Below are 26624 nucleotides of genomic sequence, written 5' to 3' on the forward strand. Positions count from 1 at the left end.
ACTTTTCAACAACTTAGTTTGTATTTCACAAGGTTTGTCCATAGAGAAGACAGCATCACGAAAAAATGAGGAGCAGCAAGGAGGCAAGTGCTGTGGAAGTAAAGTGACATTAACTTAAAAAGAAAAAGAATTGCATTTCTTTTTTATTCACTTATTCTCTTCTCATAGTTTTTTTTGTGCAGAGGAGCAGCGGTGCCAAATATTCTGTCCCAGTGGCTGAAGAAAGGAGCGTAGTTAGTGCTCGGCTTCTGGTGGTGCATGTCATGAGCCGGTGCACCGCCCAGCAGACCAAAAGGCACCAGGTGGTTGAGGGTCCACGGCAGGTCATACCCAATGTGGTCCTCCACAGACATCCAGATGCTGAAAACTGTGATGTACCATGTGGTCAACGGGTGGCACTTTAGAAGAATCGGGTCCTGGTTGCTCCACAGTCCAACAGTCATCAGCTCAGGGATGCTGAGCTGCTCAGTCGACCAAGAGAAAGGCGCCATGTATTCATGGTGGATTGCATGGATACACCGGTAAAGCTGTGGATACTTGTGCTGTATGAAATGCCAAATAAAGTACTGAGTGTCAAAGAGGAGAAGAACTGCCAGTCCATCAATGAATACCTCATATAGCGTAGGAGCATCCTGTGGCAGTGTTGGTGTAGGCAGTATTAACATGCTAATTGTTACAGCTGGCAGAACAAAGAATATGTGGTTATACAGCGCTTTCATGAAGCTCTCAGCCATCATTCCCACTGTTGGCTGCCTGTCCGGTTGGATCTTGTACTGATAGAATAAAGGCAGTCTTTTTCCCAAGAGGTCCAGCGCAGTAAAAGGTATACTGAAGAAGGAAAAGCTGGAGAAGGCGAGTAGGACGGGGAAAAAAGGAGATGAGATGAGAGGCCGGTGGTGAAAAAGCAAATAATCCCAGAACGGCTGCAGTAGACGGTCCGAGGTCCTGGAGGGCAGGACCTGCAGAGGAAGCTCACTGATGTTCAACATCTTGCTGTGGTATCACTGAAGGCTGCTGCAAAATTCTGCCTTTATATAGTGGAGTTCAACAGAAGGAGGCTTTTCTCTCAATCAGGAAAGTCCAGCCGCTTTCTTTTTCCAGCAGCTCAAGGTTGACAAACAGAACTTTGGAAGATTAGCCAAACTGTTCAAGAGCATGCAGTAGACAAAACAAATTGATAGGCTGTAGACTCTGTATATCAACCAGTTCAAGGTTAAACATTTTAAATCATGAAACGAGGACAAAAACATTTTTTGTAAAAGTGAAATGTGCCCAATATTTTTTTTTTAATCCGAGTTGCAGAATAGACCCTCATTTTGTTTTACAGACATTTTCTTAAAATTAAACCACAAAACAACTGCTTATTTTAGTGTTGATGAAATTGTTACACAACATGTAATGGTGCGTCAATACAGTTTAGGGGAAATTATCAGAATGCTTTTTGTAACCCCGTATTTTTCAATAGAAGAATTTGGATACCTCGAGGTGATGCATCATAAAATGGTCAGACACAACTCTTCATTTTGTATTTTCAGTCCATAGATAAGTTAAAACACTTATTGCACTGTCCATTCTCCTAATATGAGAGGATTAACCAGAACAGCTACATTAGAGCGCCAGACTATTTGAATTGAAAAACTGGGCAACCTGATCAAATAACCTGCATGCATTTCTTCTTTACTGATTTTGTAATAACCTGACCAGTTAAACCTTAATAAATGTGCCGGAGTTGGATACAAATTCACAAGTCCTCCAATTAAATCCACATTCACTCTTCAGACTTTAAATATCAGATCGAAATATTTTCACAATCACAATGAATGATCATAACATGATTTATTGGGGAAAATGGACAATTTCATTGAAATCATGAGTCAAAAAGTGTCTTCAATAAGGCTCTTCTTCACCAACTACTTCTTGTCACTGGCTGCCTTCCTTGAAACCGTTTTGTTGCTGTTGGCATATTTGTGTCGATCATTTCTGAAGAAAAAGACAAGAAGAGAAAGAAAACAAACTCTTAACCCTTTAACCACTGAAAAAAAATGTCAATCTTATTTAATGAATAAAACATTTCTACTACTGCCATTACGTTTTAATAATAAACTTGTGTGGACCTTAATGTCATGAGGTGGCTGTACCTGCTCATTTTGACTTTGCTTCTGCATCCCAGTCCTCCCTCCCAGTGACAGGTGCGTGTACCTCTCGTCATCAGGCTTCCACAGCTGATGCAAGGCTTTCCATTGCCGTATGGCTGCAACAGCAAACAATGTAGGGTTAAATTGAAAAAAACAATTCCATTCGGAGGCAAAGTCTAACATCAGCCTGGTGAATTCATGCTTCTAGCTGGAACCACATTTAGTATTTTGTACCACATTTAGTATTTTGCACCTGATCTTTGATAAATACTTTATGTCTTGGATCTTAATCTTGGCAGAGGGCTGAGACACTGACCTTTGTGCTCTTTGCTAGTCTTACTTTGAAAGTTCAGTGAACTGAGTTTAAATGAGCCTGGATAACAGTATAGGCTCCTTGGCTAAAAAGTAATGTCATGTTAACTCTACAGCTCACCTGTTCTTTGGCACAGTAGCCGCAGATCATCCTGGTGGCCAGTTCCATGGGGTGGTCCTGGTCCTCATCATGGCACATATCACAGGGATAAGCCCGGCCACAGCAGGGAAACCTGAGGGCAGTCAGTGGCACAAAGCTTTCACGATATTCTACATGTTCTTCCCAGAGCTTCCATGTCAGACACGTGAAATGAGATGGGACACAGTGACGATGATACCTTAGCCAGCGATGGCTCTGTTTGTAATGTTTGCATGTTCCTTTTTCTGGCAGTGGCTTCCCCTTCTGTACAGCAGGATCCCTTATTGTCTTATAATTAACAGCACAAGCACTTGAACCTGCACAAAGGGGTAAAAAATATCACATTAGTTACAGTAAAAATTCACATTTGTACATGTATAAATGCTCATATTCATGCACTGTGTAACTAAATAACAATGTGAGGCAACATTGGCAGTTGTAAGATCTTAAACTTTTGGTAATCCCTTTGATAGCTCTGACCTGTTTTGTTGACACGCGGTTGAATATACTGGAATCTTGTGCTCTCAGCAAGAATACTAAGTTTGCTGTGGCAGTGTTCACAATTAAACTCCTTTGTTTGACCATAGGAGAGGTTCTGTTGAAAATTGAAAAGACAAAAAAGCAATTTGAGAGAAGGCCAGAGCTCATCAAGACATATTTCAATTATTTCTGGTGACATTTCACACAAAAACAGATGTTTAGTGATGTTTCATCACCTGTGCAGGGCCCTCCTGGGAGCAGCTGAGGCAGCCCACAGAGAGTTCACACTCCTGAAGCACAAGGTCAGCAGGTGCGGCATTGTGAAGGTCCAGGTAACCCAGGACATCACTGTAATGGTGCAGCATGCAGGGCCTGAACGTAGCATTGATGCTTGCACTGCACTTTTCACACTGAGCTGTGCAGGGTGTCCTTCCAGTCAGTGTCAGGTCTGCAGTGACCTTACACCTACAGACAGTACAAATACAGTCAACCTCAACCAATTGCAGGTCATTCTAATTAAACAAACACTAATTTGTGATATGCATATGACATTTATCTCTTTTTCCTCACCTGTTACATTGAAGACAAATTGTGATTTGTTTGGCCACTACGGTGGCTGTGTTCTCTCCCAGCCTCAGTCCCAGCACCTTCATCTCTGTGCCTCTGCGGGGATCACTGATCTTAATGTTCTCCACGAGATGACTGGCTTCATCCTCCTCCTGCTGTTGCTCCTGACCTTCATCACAACCAGGATGCATTAACTGCCCTCCCTCCATTGTCATCTCACCTTCTGTCTTTTCTAGTTTTCTTTCATCACTGACACCCTCATCTGCAGCAGCAGTGTCAGATGAATGATCGTTCCCAGATCGTTCACACACTGTTGCCTGGAGCTCCTGGTATGGAATGAATTGCAATCCAGCTCTTTCTAAATCCACGTCTTTTTTCAACTGCAAAGACATTCAAAACAAGAGAAAAACTTACTATCAACATTAAGCAAATAATATAAACAAGTGATTAACAGGTAATTTCAGTTAAAAGGGAAAAAACACACAATCACACTCTCTTATTCATGCAGGTTCTCACCTGCCTGGCTCCTTCAGTGAACAGTCTCTCCAAACTACGATCTAGCCAGCGAAGAAAAGGCCGGAAGAGCAGCTCTACCTTTCCCAGAAGCTGATTGGTTGCATGCTTGGCTTGAAGCCACTCTGATGATGCTTGCTGTACATGTCTGTGTAGCCAGAGATTTATAAAACTGTTAACGCCAATTACTCGAAACATTAAATGTTCAAATAAACTGCAGATGCTTTTACCTTGCCATTACTGGTGGCAGATCCTGGTCCAATGGTACGTCCAATGTGAAAATCTAAGAAGATTTATCAAGGCGATGAGGAACTGTTCTTACCATGTCAACCATTTACTGTGTAGTACAAAACCTGTAATGTAAATGGAAGCAGTGGTCTTTACCTCCTGGGGGTAATTGTCTGGGAAGCTCACCATGATGTCGATTTCTTTCAGGTCAAAAGGCTATAATTTAAAATGCAGACTCAGTATATTTCCAGATAGATAAGAATATGTGGTTAATCAATGTTAAAATAAATACTTGGATTATGGCCTCTATAACAATGCTGATTAAGTGGATTAATAGTTCTTATATGTCAATAGTATTCATTCAAATAGTTGTTTTACCCTTTACTTGGGGTTAGTGGCTAAGAAATACCATAAGGGAATAGCAGAAACATAACTTTCGCAAACATATCTTTCTAAATTACTTGTTTTCAGCTGAGCCAAAATAGCCAAGTTTAATCACTGCTTTACCCCATTCCCCATATAACAAATAGGCTTAATGTAATCTCAGTGGTCAGCATATTTGATACAAGACCCAGGTTATCCTGAAGTAATGAACAATTACACTGTGGTGCTGTCACAGCAAAGTAGGAATGGTTCTACTATTTATTGTATTACAGAAATAACATGTAGGCCGATTTTTGCACTAAACTCTCGAGGGAGAAAAGGAAAATGTTTACCCAGTCTGGATCAGAGGCCTCTACAGTCGCCCTGAAATAAGTAACTTCCCCATCACTTCGTTCCTGAATAATCAGCTGGTCTTTGGGAAAACGCTTCTTCAACTGCTTGATCTCTGTGTCTCGAAGCTGCTTGGCAACATCCTCTGTCAGGTCACACAGCTTGACCTCCTGGAGGATGCCAGGACGGGGTGCTGGTGGCATCCTCTGCACAGGTCTTGTGTAATTGCCAGGAACAGGCTGGTCATCCACTGGGGTGAACTGTGGTGGATGCCAGAAGCGACATCTGTCTTCCATGGTGCAGTGGCCTGACATAAAGTAGCGACAGGGACGGTGGCCAGCTGCTGGAGCAACCCTGGAGTTGCTAGTGGGAGGAGGCCTGTGCCCCACATTTCCTACAGGGACCTCTGAGTTCGGAGATGTGACATCTGACTGGCTTGGTGTCCTGATGTTTTCTGTTTTCTTCTCATGAACTTTGGCATCATCTCTTATGTGTAGGAATCTGCATTTCTTCCCAAAATTGCAGTGTCTTCCTTGAGAAAAGAAGCGACACAGCGGCTGTGTATGAAGCACAGGCTCTGGTTCATCCGTCTTGTCTCCCTCACCATTCTCCATCACTATTAACACATGAAGGAATGAGCACAGAAACACAGATTATAGAGATGTATCAACTTCTTTTAATTAAACACTACAGGGCCAAAAGTATATGGACACACAAACATAACACCCATGTGTGATGAATATGGGCATTAATATTACATTACGTTACATGTATTTAGCTGGTGCTTTTATCCAAAGTGACTTACAATAAGTAATATAGCTGCTAGAACAGCCTCCACTCTTCTGAGAAGACTTTCTTCAAGATTTTGGAACCTGCCTACTGGTATTTCTCTCTCACTCAACAAGAGCCTTAGCGAGGTTGTGCTGGGCATTAAGGACATTCAAGTTCTTCCACACCAAACTGTAATAAAAAAAAAACATTTCTTATGTGCACAGGGGCACTGCCATGTTGAAACAGACAAGGGCCTTCCCCAAACTGCTGCCACAAAGTTGGAAGAGCCCCTGAAAATAAAGTAATGTCTACTTGAGACCCCTCACATGAGCTGTGAGCAGTTAAACTAAGGATTGATTTTCCTTCTCAGATTGTTTCATTTGAAGGATCTACAGAGGCCCGCAGAAGGGAAAGTATCCGGTACTTATGATTATGTTTTTCTAATGTACATCGCCATTTTTCTCAATTATTCTCCTCTCTTCTTATCGCTAGTCTAGCTGCTGTAAAACTTTGACTTGAACCTGTTGTATTGCCCCACATGAATGATCTAACTGTGTGAAATATAAACGAAGCTAGAAATGCCCATAAAAGCCTTTGTTGGACTTACATTTGGCCTATAAGAAGTCCATTTATCTAAATATTATATTTAAGTAACGTTACCCTGCAATGGTATTTGGACATAGCTAGCTAGTTAAACTTTACGAACAGTTGACAGGGGGAAGTGTCTTGCTAATGTTAGTCACTTTATTCAGATCAGAGGAGTTATTGGAATATGACATTACCTCAAATACACGCAAGGGTCCGCGTAAAAGTATATTCTGTGTAATGGAAAGACCATAAGTGTTAAAATTGCTTCAAATAATATTTTTAAGCGGCCTTACCTGCGTACTACCGTTACGTGCCAAAGGAAACGTATTTGCTCAACAACAGCGCATTCTTTTTGCGTCATTACGTGCGACGAAAGGTTCCGAAACGGTTGGGGTAACAATCCGGTCCGTGTTATCACCAACCGAGACTATCATGTGTAAAGGTTATGAAGATTTAAGTTACGGGCCCTCTCTTTTACACCGGAAAGACATTTGTTTTGTCGCCCTCTACAGTTTGGGAGTGTGTCTTTCCTCAGGTCCAAAGATCATTCTTCACATTGGACACAACAGTTGAGGTCCATTCAGTAGCTGCTCTGGAGTTTTCAGTCATATCACATGATCTTTATCAGCAGATGAAGTTTGCCCAGTCATAATGGAATTGTAAATTTCCTTTTTTTCTGAGCACTTAAAATACTTAACATCCATGTTGGCTTAAAAGCGGAGGCTCAAAGTTCATTCTTAACCTGGGAAAACAAATAGGCTACAAAACAAGTCACATTTAGTAATTTTTCCAGAGCTTTTGATTAAAGATCATTAAGCAAACATGGGTAATCCTTAAAGTAAAATTTGACCTTGTGTTGAGATTGTTTTCTCAACACATCGTTCCTCGTTTTTACAGTAAACCTACAGTAGGCCTGCTGAAAAGTCTCAAACATCAGACTGATGAAAAAAAAGAAAGCTGTTGTACTTCCTCATAAATCAAACATTCACTTTATATATGAAAATATTGGTATTTTATATTTGTATATATTTCATATTTCCCTCTAAATACTGTCCAGATTGTGCACTTGGTTCATATTAAAATAGACCTCCTGGTAAAATCTGTGCTGCATCAGTACAAGTGCTCACTTGAGTACACCTAAACACACCTAAGAAATGTTTTTAATATTTCATTGCATTTTGTGATATTTTTTACTCTCTTTTTGTTTTTATTCGTCTTCTTCTTTGTTGGTCAATTTCTAATGTGCGGAGCTATATGTTACCAGTTACCCAGGGTGTATGAATAATTTGTTGCATTGTTGCACCCAGCTGTCACTTGATAGCACACAGTGAGCAAAGCACAAGCAGACACTCATGGTTGTCTTCACCCTAGCCACTGTTTCTGGCTGTCTAGATAGATTTATAAGATATTCACCTTGTGATTTTACGACAGGATGGATCTTGCAGATACAAGCGTAGATATTTGGGTAACATGCTTAGGAAATTACTCTTTGCTGCAGCGTCTGTGGGACCACCTGAGACTCAACTACAGAGACTATTTGAGATCTCCGCTCTTCCCCATTGTTCTGACTGTGTCTTCCTACTTTGTCTTGTGCCTTCCTTTCCTTGTTTGCGACATCATGGGAGAAAGGTGGGCATGGGTCCAGCAATTCAAGATCCAACCTGGCCGTCGTCCTACAGCCTCCACACTGCTGCACTGTGCAGGTGTCACCTTGTTCAACCATGCGTTTCTTGTGCTGCCAGCATCAGTGGCTCAGTGGGCATGGAGGCCACCTGTGGACCTGCCAGACCAGGCTCCGTCCCTGCTGGAGCTGATCGCCGGGGTGATAGGCAACCTCCTGCTCTTTGACTTCCAGTACTTCATCTGGCACCTGCTCCATCACCGGATCCGCTGGCTTTATGTCACTTTCCATGCCATCCATCACAATTACTCATCTCCCTTTGCTCTTGCCACTCAGTGTCTCGGCGGCTGGGAGCTGGTCACAGTGGGCTTTTGGACCACTCTGAATCCTGTGATTCTGAGATGCCACCTACTCACCACGTGGACCTTCATGGTGTTGCATGTCTACGTTTCTATAGAGGATCACTGTGGCTATGATTTCCCCTGGTCCACATCACGTCTGATACCATTTGGCATCTATGGAGGGCCCAGCAAACACGATGTGCACCATCAGAAACCCAACACCAATTTTGCACCACACTTCAGCCACTGTGATAAAATATTTGGCACGCATGCTGATTTCAGCTTCTCTACTGCTATGAAATAGAAGACTATAACACTACTGGTAGCAGCTGAAGATAGAGACTGATGCTTTTCTGTGCCTGTGTTTGTTTTTTCCAAATTATACGGATATCAAAATGTGAAGGGGTGAAAGTTGGAGAGAAATCTACATTTTCCTTCACAAATGAATGGAGGCATGTTTTATTAATATCTAAATAAGATTTGTTTCCAGCAGCTTTAAGAGCAAATCTGCTCATCATTTCTTTAAGAATTTGAACTACTGTATGTGCACAATCTAAATAAATGCCTTAATGCATTTGTCTCCCAGTGTGTCTGGTTTCTTTACTTTGAAAGTGATCCTGAGCTTTAGACACGGCTTACATTACATTACATTCTTCCTCGCATAAATAATACATCCTTTGAGCCACTTTTCCATAGCCTGATAATTAGATGTTAGGCTAAGTCTTCCGCTCTTTACCAATGTATTGTTTCAGAATCAGAATCAGCTTTATTGGGTAAGTATCTGGACACATACAAGGAATTTGACTCTGGTTTTCAGTTCAGAACAATTCACAGGAAGATAGAAATATACATACAGCTAAGAACAAGGACAACAGCTGAACAAAGATAGGTAAAAAGAAACTATTATGTACTTATAAAGCAACAATGTCCAACAACATACGATATCTACATAAAAAGTCAAACTGTTTCTGTACATTTTAAACAACAATAAAATATGAGATACGAGAGAAGTGCTGGAATAAATATTGAATGATTAATGTAGGTTACTTACATTTCCTCTCAGTTGGTTTTAATTCCTTTGACTGTGTGGACAAAAGGGCCAAAATCATTTGACTACATTTCCACTTCATTTCAGGAGTGTCATTGGTTATAAATATATATATATATATATATATATAAAATCAAGTTATAAGGCTATGTATAAATCACAACAAAGTGCACATATAGATGATTTTGTGACCACTGACTCGGGGTTAGTATGTTTTCCCTTTTGTTTTCAACCATAAATTACCTTATCTCTGGATTTCTATTGTGACACTAGTATGCCTCTTGTATTTTTTGTTTGAGATTTTTTGTTTGAGATCATGTAGTGTGACCAGTGATCCCAGAAAGGTATTGAAACTCAAACATGTTTTATGTATAAAGGACAAGCAGGTAAAAGTCAAAGTTTATTTTCCACCACTAGATGTCAGCAAAGCGCTCCAACTACAGTTTCGATTGAATTTAACATACTTTTATTTTTTACAGTTGAGTGCATATATCACATATACCACCAAAAATTGCCTACAGTAAATTCTGGAAACTAGGCTTCTGATATTCACTAGACGTTTGGTTGGTTAACGTATTCGTTTCTAGAGGGTTTAATGTTGTTATTCTTGTTGGGCTGGTGGCGCTGCCTCGCAGGTGCAACCAGCTCCAGTGACACAGAGTTGGGTTATGGAGTGTGAGTGGAGGAGCTAGCCGGGACATGACTGAGTAGAAACCTGCATTATTACCCAACACGTACGGTATTAAATCCCCGCGTTTAAGATGGGGCAGTGCGGCATCACGTCGTCAAAGACGGTCCTGGTCTTTCTGAACCTGATATTTTGGGTAAGTTAGGAGGTTTCTGAACGTGCGTCACAGCCACCCAGCTAGCTAGCTTAGCTGTGTGTCCGGTCAGCTGCTCTGCTAGCTGCTGCAGCCGACCTTTGTTTAGCCAGGGAGGGATTAGTTTGAGAAGGCAGTAGGAAAGACATAATTTAAGTGTTGCGATTTGTTAGGTTGAATGATTTCCCGCAAACAACATATTGCTAAAGGACTCGCATTTCATCACGTTTTAGAGTAAAAAGACCATTTGTCTGCTTCAAAAACTACAATGTTGCTTGCTGAAGTCAAACTATCACTTTTTGACCCTCCCTGCGGGAAGTAGTTTGACCTTAATCCACCAGATTATGACTCAGCTAAATGTGTTGATAAATGCATAAAAAATGCATGAAGACAGCTCAGCTAACCTAGTTCAAAGTAAATGTTAAAGTTGTTCATCTTGTGTTGGTAGAAAGCCCTCAAATCATCCTGGTAAACTGCAGCTCCAGTCATTATGAATGACAGTGCAGATTACAGTTTTCAAGTACAGGTCATTCAAAGTCTTACTCAAGTAAAAGTAAATAAGTAAGTATTCTTAATGCAGAATGGCCCATTTCAGAATAATAAATGTTGTATTGTTTTTATTATAATTATTGATGCATCAATGTTATATCACTTTAAAGTTGCAGCTGGAACTGGTGGGGCTAATATCACCTACTACTTCTAACTGCTAGGTAGCAGGTATCATAATTTACTAGTTGATTTATATTTTGTATTAATAATCTGAATCTGCAAAGTAATTAGTAACTAATGTTGTCAAATAAATGTACTGGAGTAGAAGTAATAAGTAGCATAAAATAGAAATATTGAAATAAAGTACTTCAAAATTGAACAGTACAGTACTTGAGTATATATACTTCCACCACTGTTAATAAGCAGTGGAGGAAGAGTAGTGTGTGTATATATATATATATATATATATATATATCGCCATATAAGTATCGCCAGCAAAATGTACTAAAGTATTAAATACATTCATTTTCATGTGTAATCATTGTATATACTCTAATAGTACATTATTTTTCCTGGTACATTAATACCTAAGTAGCATATTAATGTTGCAGCAGTCTGAGGTGGAGCTACGTTTCACTACATACTTGTGGGTAGTTAAACCTACAAAGATCAGTATGTTTTTTATGTAAAATCTGAACCTGCACAATATGTTTTTTATGTAAAATCTGAACCTGCACAGCAAGTATAGCGATAGCTGTCAAGTGAATGTAGTGGAATAAGAAGTACAGCATTTTTCACTGAAATGTAGTGCAGTTTTAAGTTGCATAAAATGGAAATGTCCAAGTGAAGGACAAGTACCTCAAGCTTGCACTTAAATAGAGTTATGTACTTCACCACTGAGGATAAGTGTGCTGTCAGGGATGATATACTGTGTGCTGCTGCATGTTAGATACTGAACAATAAGCGTCAAAGTCCAACCACAGCATTCTATTTGTGGTCTATATTTATATCAATGATGCAGCTGAACCCCTTAGTGTATTTCCACTGGATTTCCTTTTCGTTACTGCTGTCACCCACAGGCCGCTTCTGGCATCCTGTGCTATGTTGGAGCCTATGTCTTCATCACGTACGATGACTACGATCACTTCTTTGAAGACGTGTACACTCTCATCCCAGCAGTGGCCATTATTGCTGTTGGCGCCCTCCTTTTCATCATTGGCCTCATTGGATGTTGCGCTACAGTGAGAGAGAGCTACTGTGGACTTACAGCGGTCAGTAAACCAGTTTACAACCTCAACTCGATAAATGAGGGGACCAGTGGCCTTGTGTAGTAAGTGATTAGAACGAAGATGAACGTTATGAAGAGAAAAGTGGGATTTCAGAATGCATTAGAACGGGGGAATTAGCATTTCAAATTTGGGTTTGAAATGAAAGCACTTTGTCATTTATAACATCTAATTAGACATGGCAAAAGTACAAAACTTAAGTGCTACGCTACTGTATTTATTCATCCATAGAGCGGAAACGGCACAAAAAGCCTATCATTCAAACCTTTATCACAAGTGGAAGTAGTGTCTGTTGTCTGTGCATTTTAAATCTTGAAATACAATCCACAGTTTGTCGTCATTCTTCTGCTGGTTTTCATGACCGAAGTGGCAGTGGTGGTTCTCGGATACGTTTACAGAGCAAAGGTGAGAAAGTCTAATACAAGTCAGTGCGTGTTTGTTTTTCTTGGCCTTAACTTCTGATCACACTCACCCAGAAGAGCAGTGTCAATTTGTCAACCGTATCTAACCTAATCTAAACTGCTTGTTTTCGCAATCATGTTGGTTTGTACCGCTCAAGGGGACATGTCATCAAATGTTTAGTCTCACCTTTCTTAACCATTGCCAGGTTGAAGATGAAGTAAATAGTTCCATCAAGAAAGTGTATGATGAGTACAATGGCACCAACAGCAATGCCCAGAGCCGTGCCATCGACTACGTTCAGAGACAGGTGAGGATAGAAGTCCTGTCTCTTCTGTAAAGCAGATATAATGATACTGTCGTTGTTTTGCCTGTATTTCCGTTTTTGACAGTAATCTTGAGTTTTCATTGTTTTCATTTTCATAGCTTCAGTGTTGTGGGATCCACAATTACTCAGACTGGCAGTATACACACTGGTATGAAGAATCCAAAAACAACAGCGTACCCATCAGCTGTTGCAAAGCTAACAGTGGAAGCTGCACGGGGTCCCTCACTCATCCTGAAGATCTCTACCAAGAAGTAAAACAGCCTCTAAATGTGTCAAGTTTTCATACCAAGCACCACTTCTTTTTAAAGGGGAGTGACTTATTATAGTTTCATATGCTTTGAACATATACTCTGTGTGTGTGTGTGTGTGTGTGTGTGTGTGTGTGTGTGTGTGTAGGGTTGTGAAGTTCTGGTTGTGAAGAAGTTGAAGGAGATCATGATGTATGTCATCTGGACTGCACTGACATTTGCTGCCATCCAGGTATGTAACTTTCATCAAGATACCTCGTTTTGTAGAACATCATCAGTTTCAATGAAAAAAAGATTTTAACTCAAGACTTTGACCATCAATTTTTGGCCCCCAACACTATTGATACAATCTAATACTTAAATATCATAAACATTTAAATATGTATCTGACACATTGAATAACGTGTAGCCTTCAAATACTGAAGGTCCTGGTACAAAACTATTAAATTAATAATCTTAAATTATTGATATGAATGTAAGTTTAACTGGAAGAATGCAACTCCTAAAGACTCCTAAAACCACAACTAGTTTTTATACTTGTGTGTTTTTTTTTTTTAATTAAACAAATGAGATATAACTTGTTTTTTAGTGTGCTTTGAAGGTGTTGCGAGGAGGATTTTGTTACCTGTGGACAGAGCCAGGCTAGCCTTTTCCCCCTTTCTCTAGTCTCCGTGCTACGCTAAGCTAACAGTCTCCTGGCTTCAGCTACATATTTACCGTACAGACATGAGAGTGGTATTAATCTTCTCATCCAAGTCCCAGCAAGAAAGCAAATATGTGTATTTCCCAAAATGTTGAATTCTTCTTTTTTTTGGTCTATTTGTTTTTTATCACATTATTTGTATTCTAATACTGACGTTGTAACTGGCTAACAACATTTCAAAGCTAAAAACACTAATAAGGTGTCCGTCTCTTTCCTCTAGATGCTGGGGATGTTGTGTGCTTGTGTCGTGCTATGCCGCAGAAGCAGAGGTCCTACCTATGAGCTTCTCATTACAGGGGGCACCTATGCATAAAGGAGAACACATTTCTCACTTTAACACACACACTTTGAGAATTTACATGCGTCATTGGTGAGATCATGAGAATAATCTATTACCACACTTCCCTTAAAACACTAACCACACTGAAGTTATATATTTTAACCGTTTTTTCCAAAAGAGCTATTGACCAAATTCTTTAAATGGTCAATGTAAATGAGATATAGGAAGCATTCTGTTGCTGAGGATGGGAAGAGGGCCTAAGACCTCATTCTTACCAAACTCAAACCTCGTTAGTCATGTAGGGAGTAAAAGGTGGACAGGGTAATTTCCTCATATGTTAGTTTGCACTATGTGTATGGCTTTGGATATTTTATATTTAAATCTGTCATGTACTTGAATGAAAGACTGTATAGTTTTACCTTGCACCTTCACTACTACTATAACTACTATTCTACTTCTAGTACTACTATTACAGCTCTGTTTTGGTTAAAATCTCACCTTTCAGCAGTATTCAGTCAAGAAATAGTGGACACCAGTGGCACAGCAAGTTTTTGAGTATAAACTATGTAACTTAACTGGCTTTTGCTTATCTTCTTTTAAGAATCAAACTTTGTAATCCCCTTCATTATGTGGGGTTTTTCAAGTAATAATGCATTCTTAACTCTCGATAGACTTTGTCCTATAGCTGTTTTGTTGGTTTTGGTCTCCACAGTCTACTGATGGTAGTTTTTAGAATATGATTTGCTGATACGTAGCAATGGCAGGACTCGAGAATGTAAATAAAATGTGGGAAAAGTTAAATGAGTGCTTTTTATTTTTTTTATTTCTCTGAGATATTTCACATCTTTACAAAGAGATGAAATTGCGGCACTTTTTTTTCTCTATCCTGACAAAGCTCACATTCACTGGCTGTGGTCAGTGGAAGAACAAGTCAACTTGGTCCCAAAAAAGAGAGGTCAAAGTTCAGGTGTTTCCCATGAGGGAGGGGTGTTAGGGGTTCACATATCCAGTCAGATGCTTTGGTCTGTATCTAGCTCATCTTTGATGCTTTGTAGCTTTACGTCTTTAAACTAGGTTCTAGGTTACCATGGGCTCAAAATGTAACACATGTATGAATATTATAATTTACTGGTATCATTAGACCTAGTTGTGCCTGTTCTGGAACATCTTCTGACCACCAAACAACCATTGTGGACCTTCGTACACACTTAAAATGTTGGCAAAAGGACTCAGCTTTGGTTTCTTGAAAGACACTGTGTTCGCAATGCAAAACGCGTAGCAAGTAACCAGATACCTTTGAACCAAAGAGAGAGCAGACTGCTCAAGCACATGACACAGGAATAGTGCCCGGTTGCATTTCAGCTTTGTTTGCTTTGTTTTGTTTGTTCTGGTCTGGTCTTCTTATAATCTACAATAAATGGGTCATTGGAAAGAAAATAGGGCAATGTGGTTTTCTTAATTAGCGATGATGGCAAAATAAACTCAAACCTGGATTTGTCTTTATTATTGAATAAATACAAATAAATGCTTATTCACACTTTTTAGCATTCAGTATAGAAAACAATAGTGACACATTGAAAGTATATACAGAGCAGAAATCAAACATTCTGCCCAACATTTAGGACGAATTAACTTAGTGTAGTGACCTTGTGCAAAAGATCACTTAGCCTCCCAGCCGTCATTACAAGGAGCACTCAACCCACGAGCAGTACAAAGTTATATGAATATGTACCAAAGCAATAAATACTTTACCATTCAACACTGTCTTGTACTGCTGTATGTGAGAGCTCCTATCTGTAGGATTATTATCTGATAATGTGTGTCTTTCAAATTATTCAAATTTCATGAAAAACAAGATAATCTGTCAAAACTTGAACAGTCAGCCCTTAATCCACATGCTCTCAGGATCACATCCATGGGGTGTACTCTCTGCCACAGAGTCTTTTATGATACTACCACAGGGGGTGCTAAAGTTGGACATTTCCCTTCTCATAGGGGCTTTAATGATGCAACAGAAATATGAACAGATAACATCAAACTATAACCTAATTTGAAGTGACAGGGTCCTTACAAAATATTACACGAGGAAATGTAGTAGTCATGTCAGGTAAACTCAGTCTTTGCCAAGGTAAGAGCCTGGAACCAATCCAGAAAGGCCATTTCTTTGCACCGTCCACCAGCCATCCTCACCTTGATCTATGACAACCACAACGTCCCCGACAGACACAGAGAGCTCGTCGCACCCCTAAACATGGACAGAAACAATCAATTAAGGTGTCCCTTAAAATGAATAAAGAATTAGAACATTTGAATATGTCTCATGTAGAGGCCAAGAAGCTGACCTGTGCCTCGTAGTCATACACGGCCTTGTACTGGTCACTGCTCAGCTGGGCCCCCGGAAATCCAGGAATAGAAGCATATACTCCTTCTGATGTTTCTGCTGAGGAGTTTGACGGGATAATGCAGACATAATCAGCACTGGTTCAGTTGCTGTGTTAAGCCACTCTTAATTTGAAACTTTCTTCCCAAATCATTGACTAAGCTGATAGTACAACATCTCATCAGATCATTGGCAAGCTAAACAAATGAGTTGATGTTGGTGCTAAAGCAGTGGTTACCAACCCTTTTTGTCTCATGTACCCCCACAGGTGTATCAGGTGAGTTCAAGTACCCCTTCATCAACACCACCTGTCATGCTCCAAATGTGTTCTTTTGAACTGATTTCAACCTGGATGATATTTGAGACTCTTTATTATGTAAAAGTGGATAGTTTAAATGTGTTTCTAAAACTAATTGTATTAGTGGACTAATTGTATTAGTACCATGTGGAGTGACAGATGCTGATTGTTTTATCCTTTCATTTTAGCTATTAATTTCAACTTCTCTGCTTGCTTGCTGTGTTTGAGAGTTTTCACTCTGTCACAACACACATATATATATACATACATATACGTTGTTATTGTATATATATTGTTTACTTTATTTTTCACTTAAATATTGTAAATGTGTACAATTTCCCCCCGGGGATCAATAAAGTATTTCTGATTCTGATTCTGAACACTTATTGTTAAGGTGTTAAAACTGATTCAGGTTGGTGGCATGTTGGAGGCACGTCTGTCGTAGCAGGTAGTTTAATATCAATTTTGACATCAAATATACTTCATGTCTCACCAATTTATAATCCTACTTGTGTTTTAAATGTTCCTCCCAAGCACAAAAATGTGTGTGTGTGTGTATATATATATATATATATATATATATATATATATATATATATACACAAATCACAACTTCTGTTTCTTCAAATTAGCTGATGGACGATGAGTCTCCACTTTCTCCCACTGTTCAAAAATGAAACCAAAACCTCCCAGATACGGGCGCTGCCATCTTGCACTGGTAATGTCATTTGGAGCCAAGTACCAGTAGTTGGGAATCACTGGTGTAAACTATAGTTGCTCCACGCCTTGTCTTGCAAGGATCAAGTGGCTTTCACAGTCATATATCCGTCATCATTTTGGAAATTGTAGTGTTACTTGAATGACTTTGGTACTATACCAGTAGGTTGTGCAACTGGTTCATTGATGCTCATTTTGGAGCCAGTGGAACAGTTCCCCTGCAGAAGATTTGAAAACCTACAAATTGGGGAAAGCACTCAATAAGAAATACACAAAAAATGTATTGAGAGGATAAAAAACATTATGTAATGATCATCGCCATCATCATTCATTTGGTAACAGTGCTCTCCATTGTGTAATTCTGACCTCTTCATGACTCCTCCTACAAATCCAGCGCTGCCATTTCTGTCAGATGTAGTATCCTTGTCGTAGTAATGTTGGTATTCAATTGGAGCTGAGGAGGGACCATTGAAATTCAGTAAACAAAAAAATGGCTTCGCTTGTTTCCAACAGTGCCAAAGATAATACAAGAGATAATATTAAAATTTCTAACTTGGAACATATTCAAATCCAAATCAGGAAGGCTGCCTACCTGGGGGGGTTGAACCAGTGCTTTTCATCTCCACAAAGCAGTTGTTGTCTGTGATGATGTCACACTTTTCCAGTGTTTTCCTCACATCCTCGTAACACTGAAAGAAACAGTTTTGTCCAGAATGAATTTCAAACGTACAGTACAGTACATTAAAAGGGCTTGCTGGGGGCCTGTCTCCATACAGATGCACACACCTCATCATCTTTCACACTCTGCATTGATAAATGGTTACAGTGCACCCACAAAGCATTCCTTAGCACGTTGAGGCGGTCTTCTTCCTGTTGCTGAAACATCTGCAAAACAGAGTGATTGGAAAAATTGTGAATAATCTAGGAAACATTGAAGCACAGCACATTTCCAACACTACACAGAACTGTAATATAGTGATGCAACAGGCAACTTCTTGCACAACAAAAACGTCCAGCATGGCCTTTAGTCTGTCTGTGATCTGTCAACTAAAAGGATCATAGCTGTCATTTGAGTGCTTTTTAATGCTTCCTAACATGTATTTATGTATTTCTTACTGGAACTTCACACGCAGAGACTGACAGTATCTGTCTTTCCTGTTTTGTTGTGTTTCCTGCTTTATTGTGTGTGTGAGTTGTCCCGTGTTGCAAGCTTCCACCTGCAATTGGCCTTTCTGAATAGGGATGATTAAAGTAGTTGACTGGCTGCATCAGGTTTTGTTGATGTTATCACATGTAGGAAGATTTTGCTGCCTGGAAACATTTTCGTAGATTAGTGACTCACTTCATAGCCTGCTTATAGGAAGTATTACACATCCTCATTGACAAAACAGACCTCGGGTATTGCCACTCTTGGTCTAAGTTTGTACATTTTAAATTGCATCAATCCATAATGTGTATTCCTCACTTGATAAATACGCTAAGAGGAAAAATACATCTTCTAGCACGACACTTTACCTCACATGTGTTGATGTGTGTTGATACCCATTCTTGATGAATCTTGTCAAGCTGTTCAATGTTTGACATGTACTGTTTCTCTAAAGACAAGTGAGAGAATGAATTGTGAATAAGAACAAATCAAGATCGATCTTCTATACTATAAAAACTTTTACTAAACTTTAACCATAACAAAAAAATCACAACAGTGTATTGATTAATATACTGCATTTACACTTATTTCTGGAAACATAAATAAAAGGGAAGTAAATGTGACCACCATATTAAAAAAACAAATTCTGGTAAACCATAGCGGCTTCCTACATGAAATGTACGGCCAAAGTGCAGCACCTCACTTGACTTATTATTTGTCCTTACCAGCTTCTTCTGCAGCTTCTCTGCACTGTTTGGATTTGTTGCTCATCTGAAAAAAGATAATATAAAATGACACATTTATATGACATTTTAAATCAGAACAGAAACTGTAAAACAAACTCAAGGCTTATAATGACTTCAATTAAATAATATAGTCAAGGGCAAAGCAAATTAAATTTCCTAATGTCTGTCAGTGTAGTGGAGTAACTGTGGAATAACTGTCAGGCAAGACTGTTTTCAAAATCTGCTGCTTAAGACGTGTACGCACAAGCATGATGCTGTGACATCACAACTAGTCTGGAGAGGATCTTTACAAATTTATTGGTTTATTGGAGAAATAACTCTATGAAATGACACTAATGTAATTACAATAAATTAGATGAACAATCAAAAGCTGAGTAACAGCACTCATCCTTTAAGAAAGTCTAGCCTAGCTTTTCATTACTGAATTGAAATCATTGCACAGGACCTTTATATTGAGTCATACCACAGCACAGACGTACCTTCTCGATCTGTTTGGGAGTGGCTGTGGGAGTGTTGCCCATCTTCTCAGCAGTTTGCTCTGCCTCATCTGCCTCCCTGCAGCGCTGCTCATAAGATCTTTTAGACTAGGAGGGAAACAGAACAGAAACCACATGAAACTATATCAGCCCTTTGCTTTATGAACCCTTGACAGGAAAAGGGGGAGGGGGGTGTCATGAAAGAGATGCCATGCATGTGTAGGAAAAACAAAGTACATCAAGTAAGACCTCACTTCCTTCTTCTGAGTGGAGAGAAGTAAGAGCTCAGGCTTCTAAACATATCACACACCAATGAATTATGACTTGCATTTACTTATTTTCTTACAAAACCATGTTCCTCTTACAATTCAGAGCAATGTTTCTCTGCTAAAGTGTTTTCAGAACGAGGCCCAGCTGTACTTTTCTTACGCATACAAACAGGATGTAGCTGCACTAAAACTGCACCTGAGATGCTTCATTCTGTTAACCACTGCCATGAATACATTAAGAGAAATATAAATACACCTGACTGCATAGACTCTTTTTGCAAAACTGCCAACAAGGGCCTCCACAAACATGAGGTCTAATCATGCATCATGACAATATGCATTGACCTTACTTCTAATGTTTTCTTGTAGAGGGAGACTTTTGTCTTCTGGACCTTCTCCATGATGCTTTCAAACTAAGAAGTGAAGGACAACACAATGTTACTAAAAAAAAAGTCATCATCATCGGAGAACCACACTGAGAGAGGCAACTTTTTAGATTTCTTCTGTCTGCAAAATAAAACTTTTCATGAGTACCTTTTTTTTCTGTTCTTTCTGTCGCTCTCTGAACTGCTCCATCCTCTTCACCTCCTCCTTTAGGAATCCAGAAAGCTGAATGTGTAAGTTTCCTATGTTTTCAATTTCTGAAAGACACCAAAACATGCACCTAAAAACCCCCAACCTGACTGGGCCATGTATGAAGAACACAAGCAAAATAAGGCAGGAAAAATATCCCTTGCTTACGTGTTTTCATTTCATCGAAAGATGTTCTCAAAGTGCTGTGAAGACAAAATGAACACAGGGCATTCTCAAAAGATGCTGAAATGTCACACATTGAAATATTTTCTGCATGTCCAACACTGCAGAATAAATGTATTGCTTAGAAAGGTTCACTTGGAAATACTGATGATTATATCAGTGCTCAAATGCACACACACACCTACCAGATCTCATATAAACCACCGGCCTTGCGGGCGATTGTGACCAGTTCCTTGCCATATTTCTCCTCTGCTGACGCCCTACACGGACAAAACCACGATAGAGTCGAACAACAGTGTAATGAGGTCACCTTATTCACACATACGTACAATTTACAAGAAATGTGTGAGCCAACCTCATTTTTAAGAGCTCCTCCATGTCTTTGCATGTCCGTCGACCGTCATTAAGTCTCTGATTGATCGTCTCATACCCAACATTACTGATGAAGTCATCTCCCTGGAACCACAACACTCATACTTTCAGTGAAAATGCTCACAGGGAAGCTCAAACCACACACAATGTTACATTTTGGAATAGAAGTCAAAATAAATGCTGGCAATCCAAAAATGTTGAAGCAATAGCTGTTGATTGAAATGATAGTCAAGCAGCAAGTTTTACTTTGATGACTTCTGACAGATTTTTTTTCTGGTGGTATCTCATCTAGAATGGAAACTGCTTTATGCTGCTGCTGCTGCTGCTGCTGGGGTCTGAATGGAAAGAGTGGGAGAAGAACCAAAATTCCCCGCTCATGTGAAAGTATTCTTACTCAAAATTTGACTAATGAGGAAGTCAAATGACATGGTGTACAAATATCTGATGTTCATTTGTATTGCTATTGAGTTAAATTTTACATGAGAATACTGATAGCAGGATGAGGAGGAAGAGGAAAAGGGAAGCACACAACTTCATATAGAGTTCAATTGAATGCTGTTTCTGACCCGCCAGTTCCTGATGCTTTGCCAATAGTTATAGTTAAAAAAAAGATTGTGTTATGTACTGTGTTGGCAACTGGTTACATGAACATTTTGAAATCTGGTCTGTCGCACACATGTTAACAGGTGCTCTGTAAAGTTCAGGAAAGGCAGAGTCAGAGGATCAGAGGCACATAACGGAGATTAGATAAACCAGACTGACAGGAAACCCTCAATAATCACACAGAACACAGTTACCACCGCAATGTCGCTGTATTTAAGTGTTATTTTGGCTTTCATACACTATCTAAAAAAAGTTGTCCTGAGCAAGAACTGTTTAGTTTGTGAGACACACCAGGTTTTAGATAATAAAGAGTACACAAGACTGCCTACATAAAAAAGTGAAATAGTTAATGTTTAAATCAAAGCAACAATTCAGTACCCATTCAGTGAGATTCAAAGTGAGAAAAGGGAAAAAAAGCAAAGAAGATTAGACGTCTACAGAGTGGAGAAAGTGTCAACGATAAGCTACAGATAACTAGATACATTACTAGCACATGGAACAGTAGATACTGTCCAGACAAAATGAAAAGCATAAATACAGTAGACTTGGAAAGGTACACGAAAGATATTAACTCAGAACTCCATTTATTATACTGAATAAAACACCAACTTCACAGCTCAGTAAAAACTCAACTTCAGCTCTTAAAGTAAACAGTATGAAACATTTACTGGTAAGTAGAATCACTCTAACTCACCCAAAAGGCATCTTTAAATTGTAATGTCATCTTGGCAGCGGTTAAAAAAATAGTCCCCGTTGGACAATCCACTCAGCTCTAAGTCACTTTCTTTATGACCAGCAGCGTAACAGACTGTTGCTCGATGCAACTGAAACGGATAGTGACACATTCAGGAAACCAGCCTTCAAACAGCAACACTCATTTGATTTAAATGAGGAAGAGCTGAAACATGTCAGCACTTACCGCAACAGGACTGACACAAGTGTCACTTCACTTTTGGCACATGTGTGATGACAACTAATGATGATGCACAGCTACAATTCAGCATACCTGTTCGACAAAACAAACTCCAATCACTCCAGAAGTGGTTGAAATCATATTCCCAGATGAACCTCCCTGTTCTTCAGGAGTATATACACATCACAACAGCCCTGCAGCACATGCTCTTTTGTGAGGCTTCTGATGTGCAGATCTTGCTGGCACTCTGTCAGAGGGGTGCTGCGACACCACTGTGGTCATTTTAGAGGGTGTAGCTTGAGTTGGTGATGTATTATGCTTGAATTGCAATATATGCTTTCCTGTTATGCTGTCAATGTGGTTTATTATGGCAAATTGATCGTGGACAGATAAGGTCAACAATCTCCGCTGACGTAAATCCCATGACCAATGACAAAGTACAACGCAGGAAATAAACGACATTACACCTTCATGGAAACAAATGAGAAAACTCTACAATAAAACACCAACATACAGTATAGCTATAATTCATCGTGTGATACATGCAGCTGTCTCCCATAGTCTGTCACTTCACTGTTCATGAATGTTTCTTGATTTTTCAAAACTTCAGCCTCTGAGATCTGCCCGTCTTCATCGTGGTCCATCTCCTTGAGCAGGTGAAGAGCCTGTTGATGACACGGAGAGAAATTATATATAATCCTACCAGGCAATAGCTAAAGGAGCATCCAAATACACTGTTTGTCCATGTATTAAAACACAAGACCTTTGTATTAATTTAATCTATTATGCCAACACAATCTGGGAACATGTTGGAGTCTTACCTCTTCTCTTGCTGAACCGTAGCTATTAGGCGCAACCCAGCGGAGCTGCTCCTCTCGATTCAACTTGCCATCCTTGTCTTGATCATAGAGGTCTTTAAACCGCACTGTTTCTTCAATCTCCCACTGTGAAGGGGAATCCTCTGATAACAAAATAAAGTGTATAAGGGATGGAAACTGGGCGTAGCAGAGGAGACGAACAACAAACAGATCATTCTATGTTTTAAAATAATCTTTGTGGTCTTACCATCACCTCGAACATCTCCAATAAATTCACTTAGGCTGATGAATCCATCTTTATCTGTGTCATATTCACCCAACACGTCTTCAATGGCAAAATCCTATTCGGTAAAAAAGGGAAATCAAATCAATTCTAACATGACACACAAGGAGGAACTCTTGTAATGGGTGGAGGAATGCATTATCGTATCAGGTTTTGCAGGAGTAGGAGCTGAACTTGTCTTACATCCATGTGATCCACCTCAGATGGATGGGTGAAGGCAAGAAACTCTGTCACATTAAGCCCAGATGTGCCGTCCGCATCGGCAAAGTCAAAGCGCCTCCTCTCCTTCAGATGGAGCTAATGGGGACATGAGCCTATGTTAATGTATTACAGATAAATTAGGCTGTGGTATAATGTGATTAATAACAGGACAATAAATAAGTACTCCTACGTGTCTGAGAGACTCTTGTTCTGGATCCTCCAGGACAACGCTGTCATCAAAACTAATGAGCTTGTCATGAGTGCCCATGTTGTATTCCTCCCATGTTACAACACCATCTTTGTCAGTGTCAAACTCAGGGAACCGCTCCTTTGCATCATCCAGAGCATATTTTCTGTAGACGTGCTGAATCCACAGCGTGACCTCCTCTGCGGATAAAACACTGATTATGGCCTCTCATCACCTCGGTTTGTCTTTGCTTTCTTTACAAGTGTTGAGAGAGACATACATGTACCTGCACTTAGCAGATTGTCAGCATTTGTGTCAATCTTCTTTACAATTTCCATGATCTTTTTCCTCTGTTCTGCTGGGCTGAGTTTCTTTATCTCCTCAGTGTCCTAGAAGTGCATAAAATAAGAAGAGCGAAGAGTGAGCAGGGGATGAATGAAGAGTGGAAATTGGGCTAAAAAAATTACTAAAATAGTTAGAAACCTCGTCTCCGAGCAGGACGTTCATGTCATGTTCAGGGTTGTGCTGCTGGCCAACATAATGATCTTCATGATGTTTATGGGAGCTTTGTCCAAATCCAAACTGAAGTACCAGTGACACCAGCAACACCAACAACGCAGAGGACGCCATCTGTTGAGCAACACAGTTAATTCATAGTAAAAACAAATGGGCCATGGAGGTGAAAGTGCTATGAATCAGCTTCCAGGGTTGTTTGCTGGTTGAAAACTCAAATTGCCAAAGTGCAACTGTGCGACCTTGTGGTCAGCTGGTGGATGTTCAAACTATACTTCATATTTGAGCCTCGTCCTGCATGATGATGAAACTGAAAGTCCCGGGAACAACCGCGTCTGAGATGAAGCTAGGGTACAAATACTAGTTCTTGTCTAGTTTTAATTAATTCCTGTTTGTACTTAATGTGTTCGAGAAAGAATGAGAATGAGACAGATAGAAACACAGGCAGAGTCGAGGACAAACGTTAGCCAACATAAGTAGACACAGTTTAAGACAGCGAAAACAAGCCAATAATGAAGTAACTGCGACAAAGCTGACAGATAATGTAAGTGGAAGATGTTGTTATTACCGTGGAAAGTTCTCCGTACAAGGGTTGACGCCAGTGTCATTCACCTGAGAGGATAGATTAACTTCCGGTCACAATTTTCAAAATAAACGTTTTATTAGTCTGGCGTATGTCAAACTTTTTTGGAACAAAAAAATCAAACCAATGCATGTCAATTCTATGCTTATTTACGATATATATAGATATACATACAGGGCTGACAAAGCTATACAAAGACAAATCAACAAAAAGTATATACTGTTAAGTTTGCATATTAGAAAATACAGGTACCACGCACTGTGTAATATGTGGGTACTGGTTTAGCGTGCAAAAAAAATCAAAAGGTTGTCTTAGCAACATGTATGTATGACAATCAGAGGATATATGAGTTTTACAGGGGCAACTGAGAAATTAATTAGTGATATTTGTACTTGATTAAAGCTGGAGACAACTGTCACTTTCACCAGTCTAGTTTTCAGCTTGGTGGCCTTCATTACAGCATCATAATCATCATCAGCAGCAGCACCATTGTGCAGAGTAGGAAATGGGCAGTAGAGTATAGCAGAATGAGAAACGTTTGAAAATAACTGAGAATCTGCATTAATGTCAGGGTTTGTGTAGTTGACCAATATATTTCTCTTCAACTAGATGTTGAAGCTTTAAGATGATCAGGGCCTGTTTCATGAAGCATGTTTACTGATTTATCTGAATAACTTTGGTGAATTTGTGTGCAGATAGAGGAAGCCAAAAAAAGGTGACAGAGAGTTTTCTCTGTTTTCTCATGAGTGTAAACACATTAACGCATATATACAAATTTAGAGGCAGGCCTGATCTTATTATAATCAACTGGATCAGAAATTTGTAACAGGATTACAAATAGTGCAAGCAGATGACATACTGTACAGTTGGTCTATTTTCATAGTTTCAAGGTAGAAAGGGATGTTCCCAAATGCGTCTTATTTTAAAGGCCGGTTCGCCTCTCTTCTGGGTTTCCTGTTTTGTCTCTAGATGATCTTATAATACACCCAAGCTTGACACATACTGAGAAATCAACCAAACGTCCCGCCCGAAATTCATGGTTGCCATGGTAGACAGTTTGAAGTCCCGCCCAGGGAAAGTCTGTCCCTCCCTTTGACCCAGACTGCACTGTATATGATTGGCTGGCGCGTATGTTGTTTCCATGTTACGATGAAGTTATTGGATAATCCCGTCGCCAGTCAAAAATGTAAACTCAACATACTTCCTGCTTTTGTTAGGTTGTCCTCACTGTCATGTATTTATCTGACATGTTTTTCCATCAACTCTGACAACAAGACAACTTCGTCCGTAGACTTTTTTTCTCACCGACTGAGCATTGAGCATACCGCGTGTCGATGTCCAAAGACAGCCG

At 39.7% G+C, this 26624-nt stretch overlaps 6 protein-coding genes across 9 annotated transcripts; 2 read left to right on the forward strand and 4 right to left on the reverse strand.

The window, feature by feature from the left end:
- Nucleotides 1–143: 143 nt before the first annotated feature.
- Nucleotides 144–989, reverse strand: ch25hl1.1 (cholesterol 25-hydroxylase like 1, tandem duplicate 1). Its single transcript, XM_070907002.1, has one exon. It carries the CDS (start codon nucleotides 987–989, stop codon nucleotides 144–146), a length of 846 nt encoding a protein of 281 aa, XP_070763103.1.
- Nucleotides 990–1821: 832 nt separating this feature from the next.
- On the reverse strand, nucleotides 1822–6778 carry LOC139286902 (uncharacterized). Of its 2 annotated transcripts, XM_070907838.1 has the most exons (13): nucleotides 6741–6778; nucleotides 5091–5704; nucleotides 4531–4590; nucleotides 4377–4429; nucleotides 4150–4294; nucleotides 3941–4013; nucleotides 3637–3895; nucleotides 3303–3531; nucleotides 3039–3181; nucleotides 2786–2866; nucleotides 2569–2680; nucleotides 2139–2251; nucleotides 1822–1980 (listed from the first exon to the last, which is right to left on the reverse strand). In XM_070907838.1, exons 2-13 carry the CDS (start codon nucleotides 5700–5702, stop codon nucleotides 1911–1913), a joined length of 1950 nt encoding a protein of 649 aa, XP_070763939.1. In that variant the 5' UTR covers nucleotides 5703–5704; nucleotides 6741–6778; the 3' UTR covers nucleotides 1822–1910. The 2 variants fall into 2 exon arrangements, with proteins under 2 accessions (XP_070763939.1, XP_070763938.1); XM_070907837.1 differs by having other exon boundaries at nucleotides 2786–2903; nucleotides 3067–3181; nucleotides 3637–4013.
- Nucleotides 6779–7879: 1101 nt separating this feature from the next.
- ch25hl1.2 (cholesterol 25-hydroxylase like 1, tandem duplicate 2) lies at nucleotides 7880–8713 on the forward strand. The gene has a single exon (XM_070906630.1). It carries the CDS (start codon nucleotides 7880–7882, stop codon nucleotides 8711–8713), a length of 834 nt encoding a protein of 277 aa, XP_070762731.1.
- Nucleotides 8714–10132: 1419 nt separating this feature from the next.
- tspan3a (tetraspanin 3a) lies at nucleotides 10133–15448 on the forward strand. Of its 3 annotated transcripts, XM_070906631.1 has the most exons (7): nucleotides 10133–10281; nucleotides 11847–12038; nucleotides 12384–12458; nucleotides 12661–12762; nucleotides 12879–13031; nucleotides 13177–13260; nucleotides 13952–15448. In XM_070906631.1, exons 1-7 carry the CDS (start codon nucleotides 10219–10221, stop codon nucleotides 14042–14044), a joined length of 762 nt encoding a protein of 253 aa, XP_070762732.1. In that variant the 5' UTR covers nucleotides 10133–10218; the 3' UTR covers nucleotides 14045–15448. The 3 variants fall into 3 exon arrangements, with proteins under 3 accessions (XP_070762732.1, XP_070762734.1, XP_070762735.1); XM_070906633.1 differs by lacking the exon at nucleotides 12384–12458; XM_070906634.1 differs by lacking the exon at nucleotides 11847–12038.
- Nucleotides 15449–15488: 40 nt separating this feature from the next.
- On the reverse strand, nucleotides 15489–22657 carry pstpip1a (proline-serine-threonine phosphatase interacting protein 1a). The gene is made up of 15 exons (XM_070906628.1): nucleotides 22470–22657; nucleotides 21156–21256; nucleotides 20986–21060; nucleotides 20786–20820; nucleotides 20579–20685; nucleotides 20395–20457; nucleotides 19779–19883; nucleotides 19279–19324; nucleotides 18922–19001; nucleotides 18193–18291; nucleotides 17999–18095; nucleotides 17773–17860; nucleotides 17567–17643; nucleotides 16354–16451; nucleotides 15489–16256 (listed from the first exon to the last, which is right to left on the reverse strand). Exons 1-15 carry the CDS (start codon nucleotides 22497–22499, stop codon nucleotides 16125–16127), a joined length of 1233 nt encoding a protein of 410 aa, XP_070762729.1. The 5' UTR covers nucleotides 22500–22657; the 3' UTR covers nucleotides 15489–16124.
- Nucleotides 22655–25298, reverse strand: rcn2 (reticulocalbin 2). The gene is made up of 8 exons (XM_070906629.1): nucleotides 25194–25298; nucleotides 24661–24807; nucleotides 24464–24566; nucleotides 24181–24377; nucleotides 23973–24086; nucleotides 23754–23847; nucleotides 23510–23649; nucleotides 22655–23353 (listed from the first exon to the last, which is right to left on the reverse strand). Exons 1-8 carry the CDS (start codon nucleotides 25296–25298, stop codon nucleotides 23210–23212), a joined length of 1044 nt encoding a protein of 347 aa, XP_070762730.1. The 3' UTR covers nucleotides 22655–23209.
- Nucleotides 25299–26624: the final 1326 nt, after the last annotated feature.

Source organism: Enoplosus armatus, chromosome 6 (genome assembly GCF_043641665.1).
Source record: "Enoplosus armatus isolate fEnoArm2 chromosome 6, fEnoArm2.hap1, whole genome shotgun sequence".
Taxonomy (NCBI): domain Eukaryota; kingdom Metazoa; phylum Chordata; class Actinopteri; order Centrarchiformes; family Enoplosidae; genus Enoplosus; species Enoplosus armatus.

Coding starts and splice junctions, on each gene's coding strand:
- ch25hl1.1 (XM_070907002.1), bottom strand. CDS start 989: ATGTTGAACATCAGTGAGCTTCCTCTGCAGGTCCTGCCCTCCAGGACC.
- LOC139286902 (XM_070907837.1), bottom strand. CDS start 5,702: ATGGAGAATGGTGAGGGAGACAAGACGGATGAACCAGAGCCTGTGCTT. Junction 4,591..5,090: donor AGGCCTCTGATCCAGACTGG/GTAAACATTTTC, acceptor TTTAAATTATAG/CCTTTTGACCTGAAAGAAAT. Junction 2,904..3,066: donor ACCGCGTGTCAACAAAACAG/GTCAGAGCTATC, acceptor CCCTTTGTGCAG/GTTCAAGTGCTTGTGCTGTT.
- ch25hl1.2 (XM_070906630.1), top strand. CDS start 7,880: ATGGATCTTGCAGATACAAGCGTAGATATTTGGGTAACATGCTTAGGA.
- tspan3a (XM_070906631.1), top strand. CDS start 10,219: ATGGGGCAGTGCGGCATCACGTCGTCAAAGACGGTCCTGGTCTTTCTG. Junction 10,282..11,846: donor TTCTGAACCTGATATTTTGG/GTAAGTTAGGAG, acceptor TGTCACCCACAG/GCCGCTTCTGGCATCCTGTG. Junction 12,763..12,878: donor TCGACTACGTTCAGAGACAG/GTGAGGATAGAA, acceptor TCATTTTCATAG/CTTCAGTGTTGTGGGATCCA.
- pstpip1a (XM_070906628.1), bottom strand. CDS start 22,499: ATGACATTACAATTTAAAGATGCCTTTTGG. Junction 21,257..22,469: donor AATTTAAAGATGCCTTTTGG/GTGAGTTAGAGT, acceptor TTGTGGTTCCAG/GGAGATGACTTCATCAGTAA. Junction 17,861..17,998: donor CACTGGTTCAACCCCCCCAG/GTAGGCAGCCTT, acceptor GTCCCTCCTCAG/CTCCAATTGAATACCAACAT.
- rcn2 (XM_070906629.1), bottom strand. CDS start 25,298: ATGACACTGGCGTCAACCCTTGTACGGAGAACTTTCCACGGTAATAAC. Junction 24,808..25,193: donor AGTTACTTCATTATTGGCTT/GTTTTCGCTGTC, acceptor GTTGCTCAACAG/ATGGCGTCCTCTGCGTTGTT. Junction 24,567..24,660: donor ACGTCCTGCTCGGAGACGAG/GTTTCTAACTAT, acceptor ATGCACTTCTAG/GACACTGAGGAGATAAAGAA.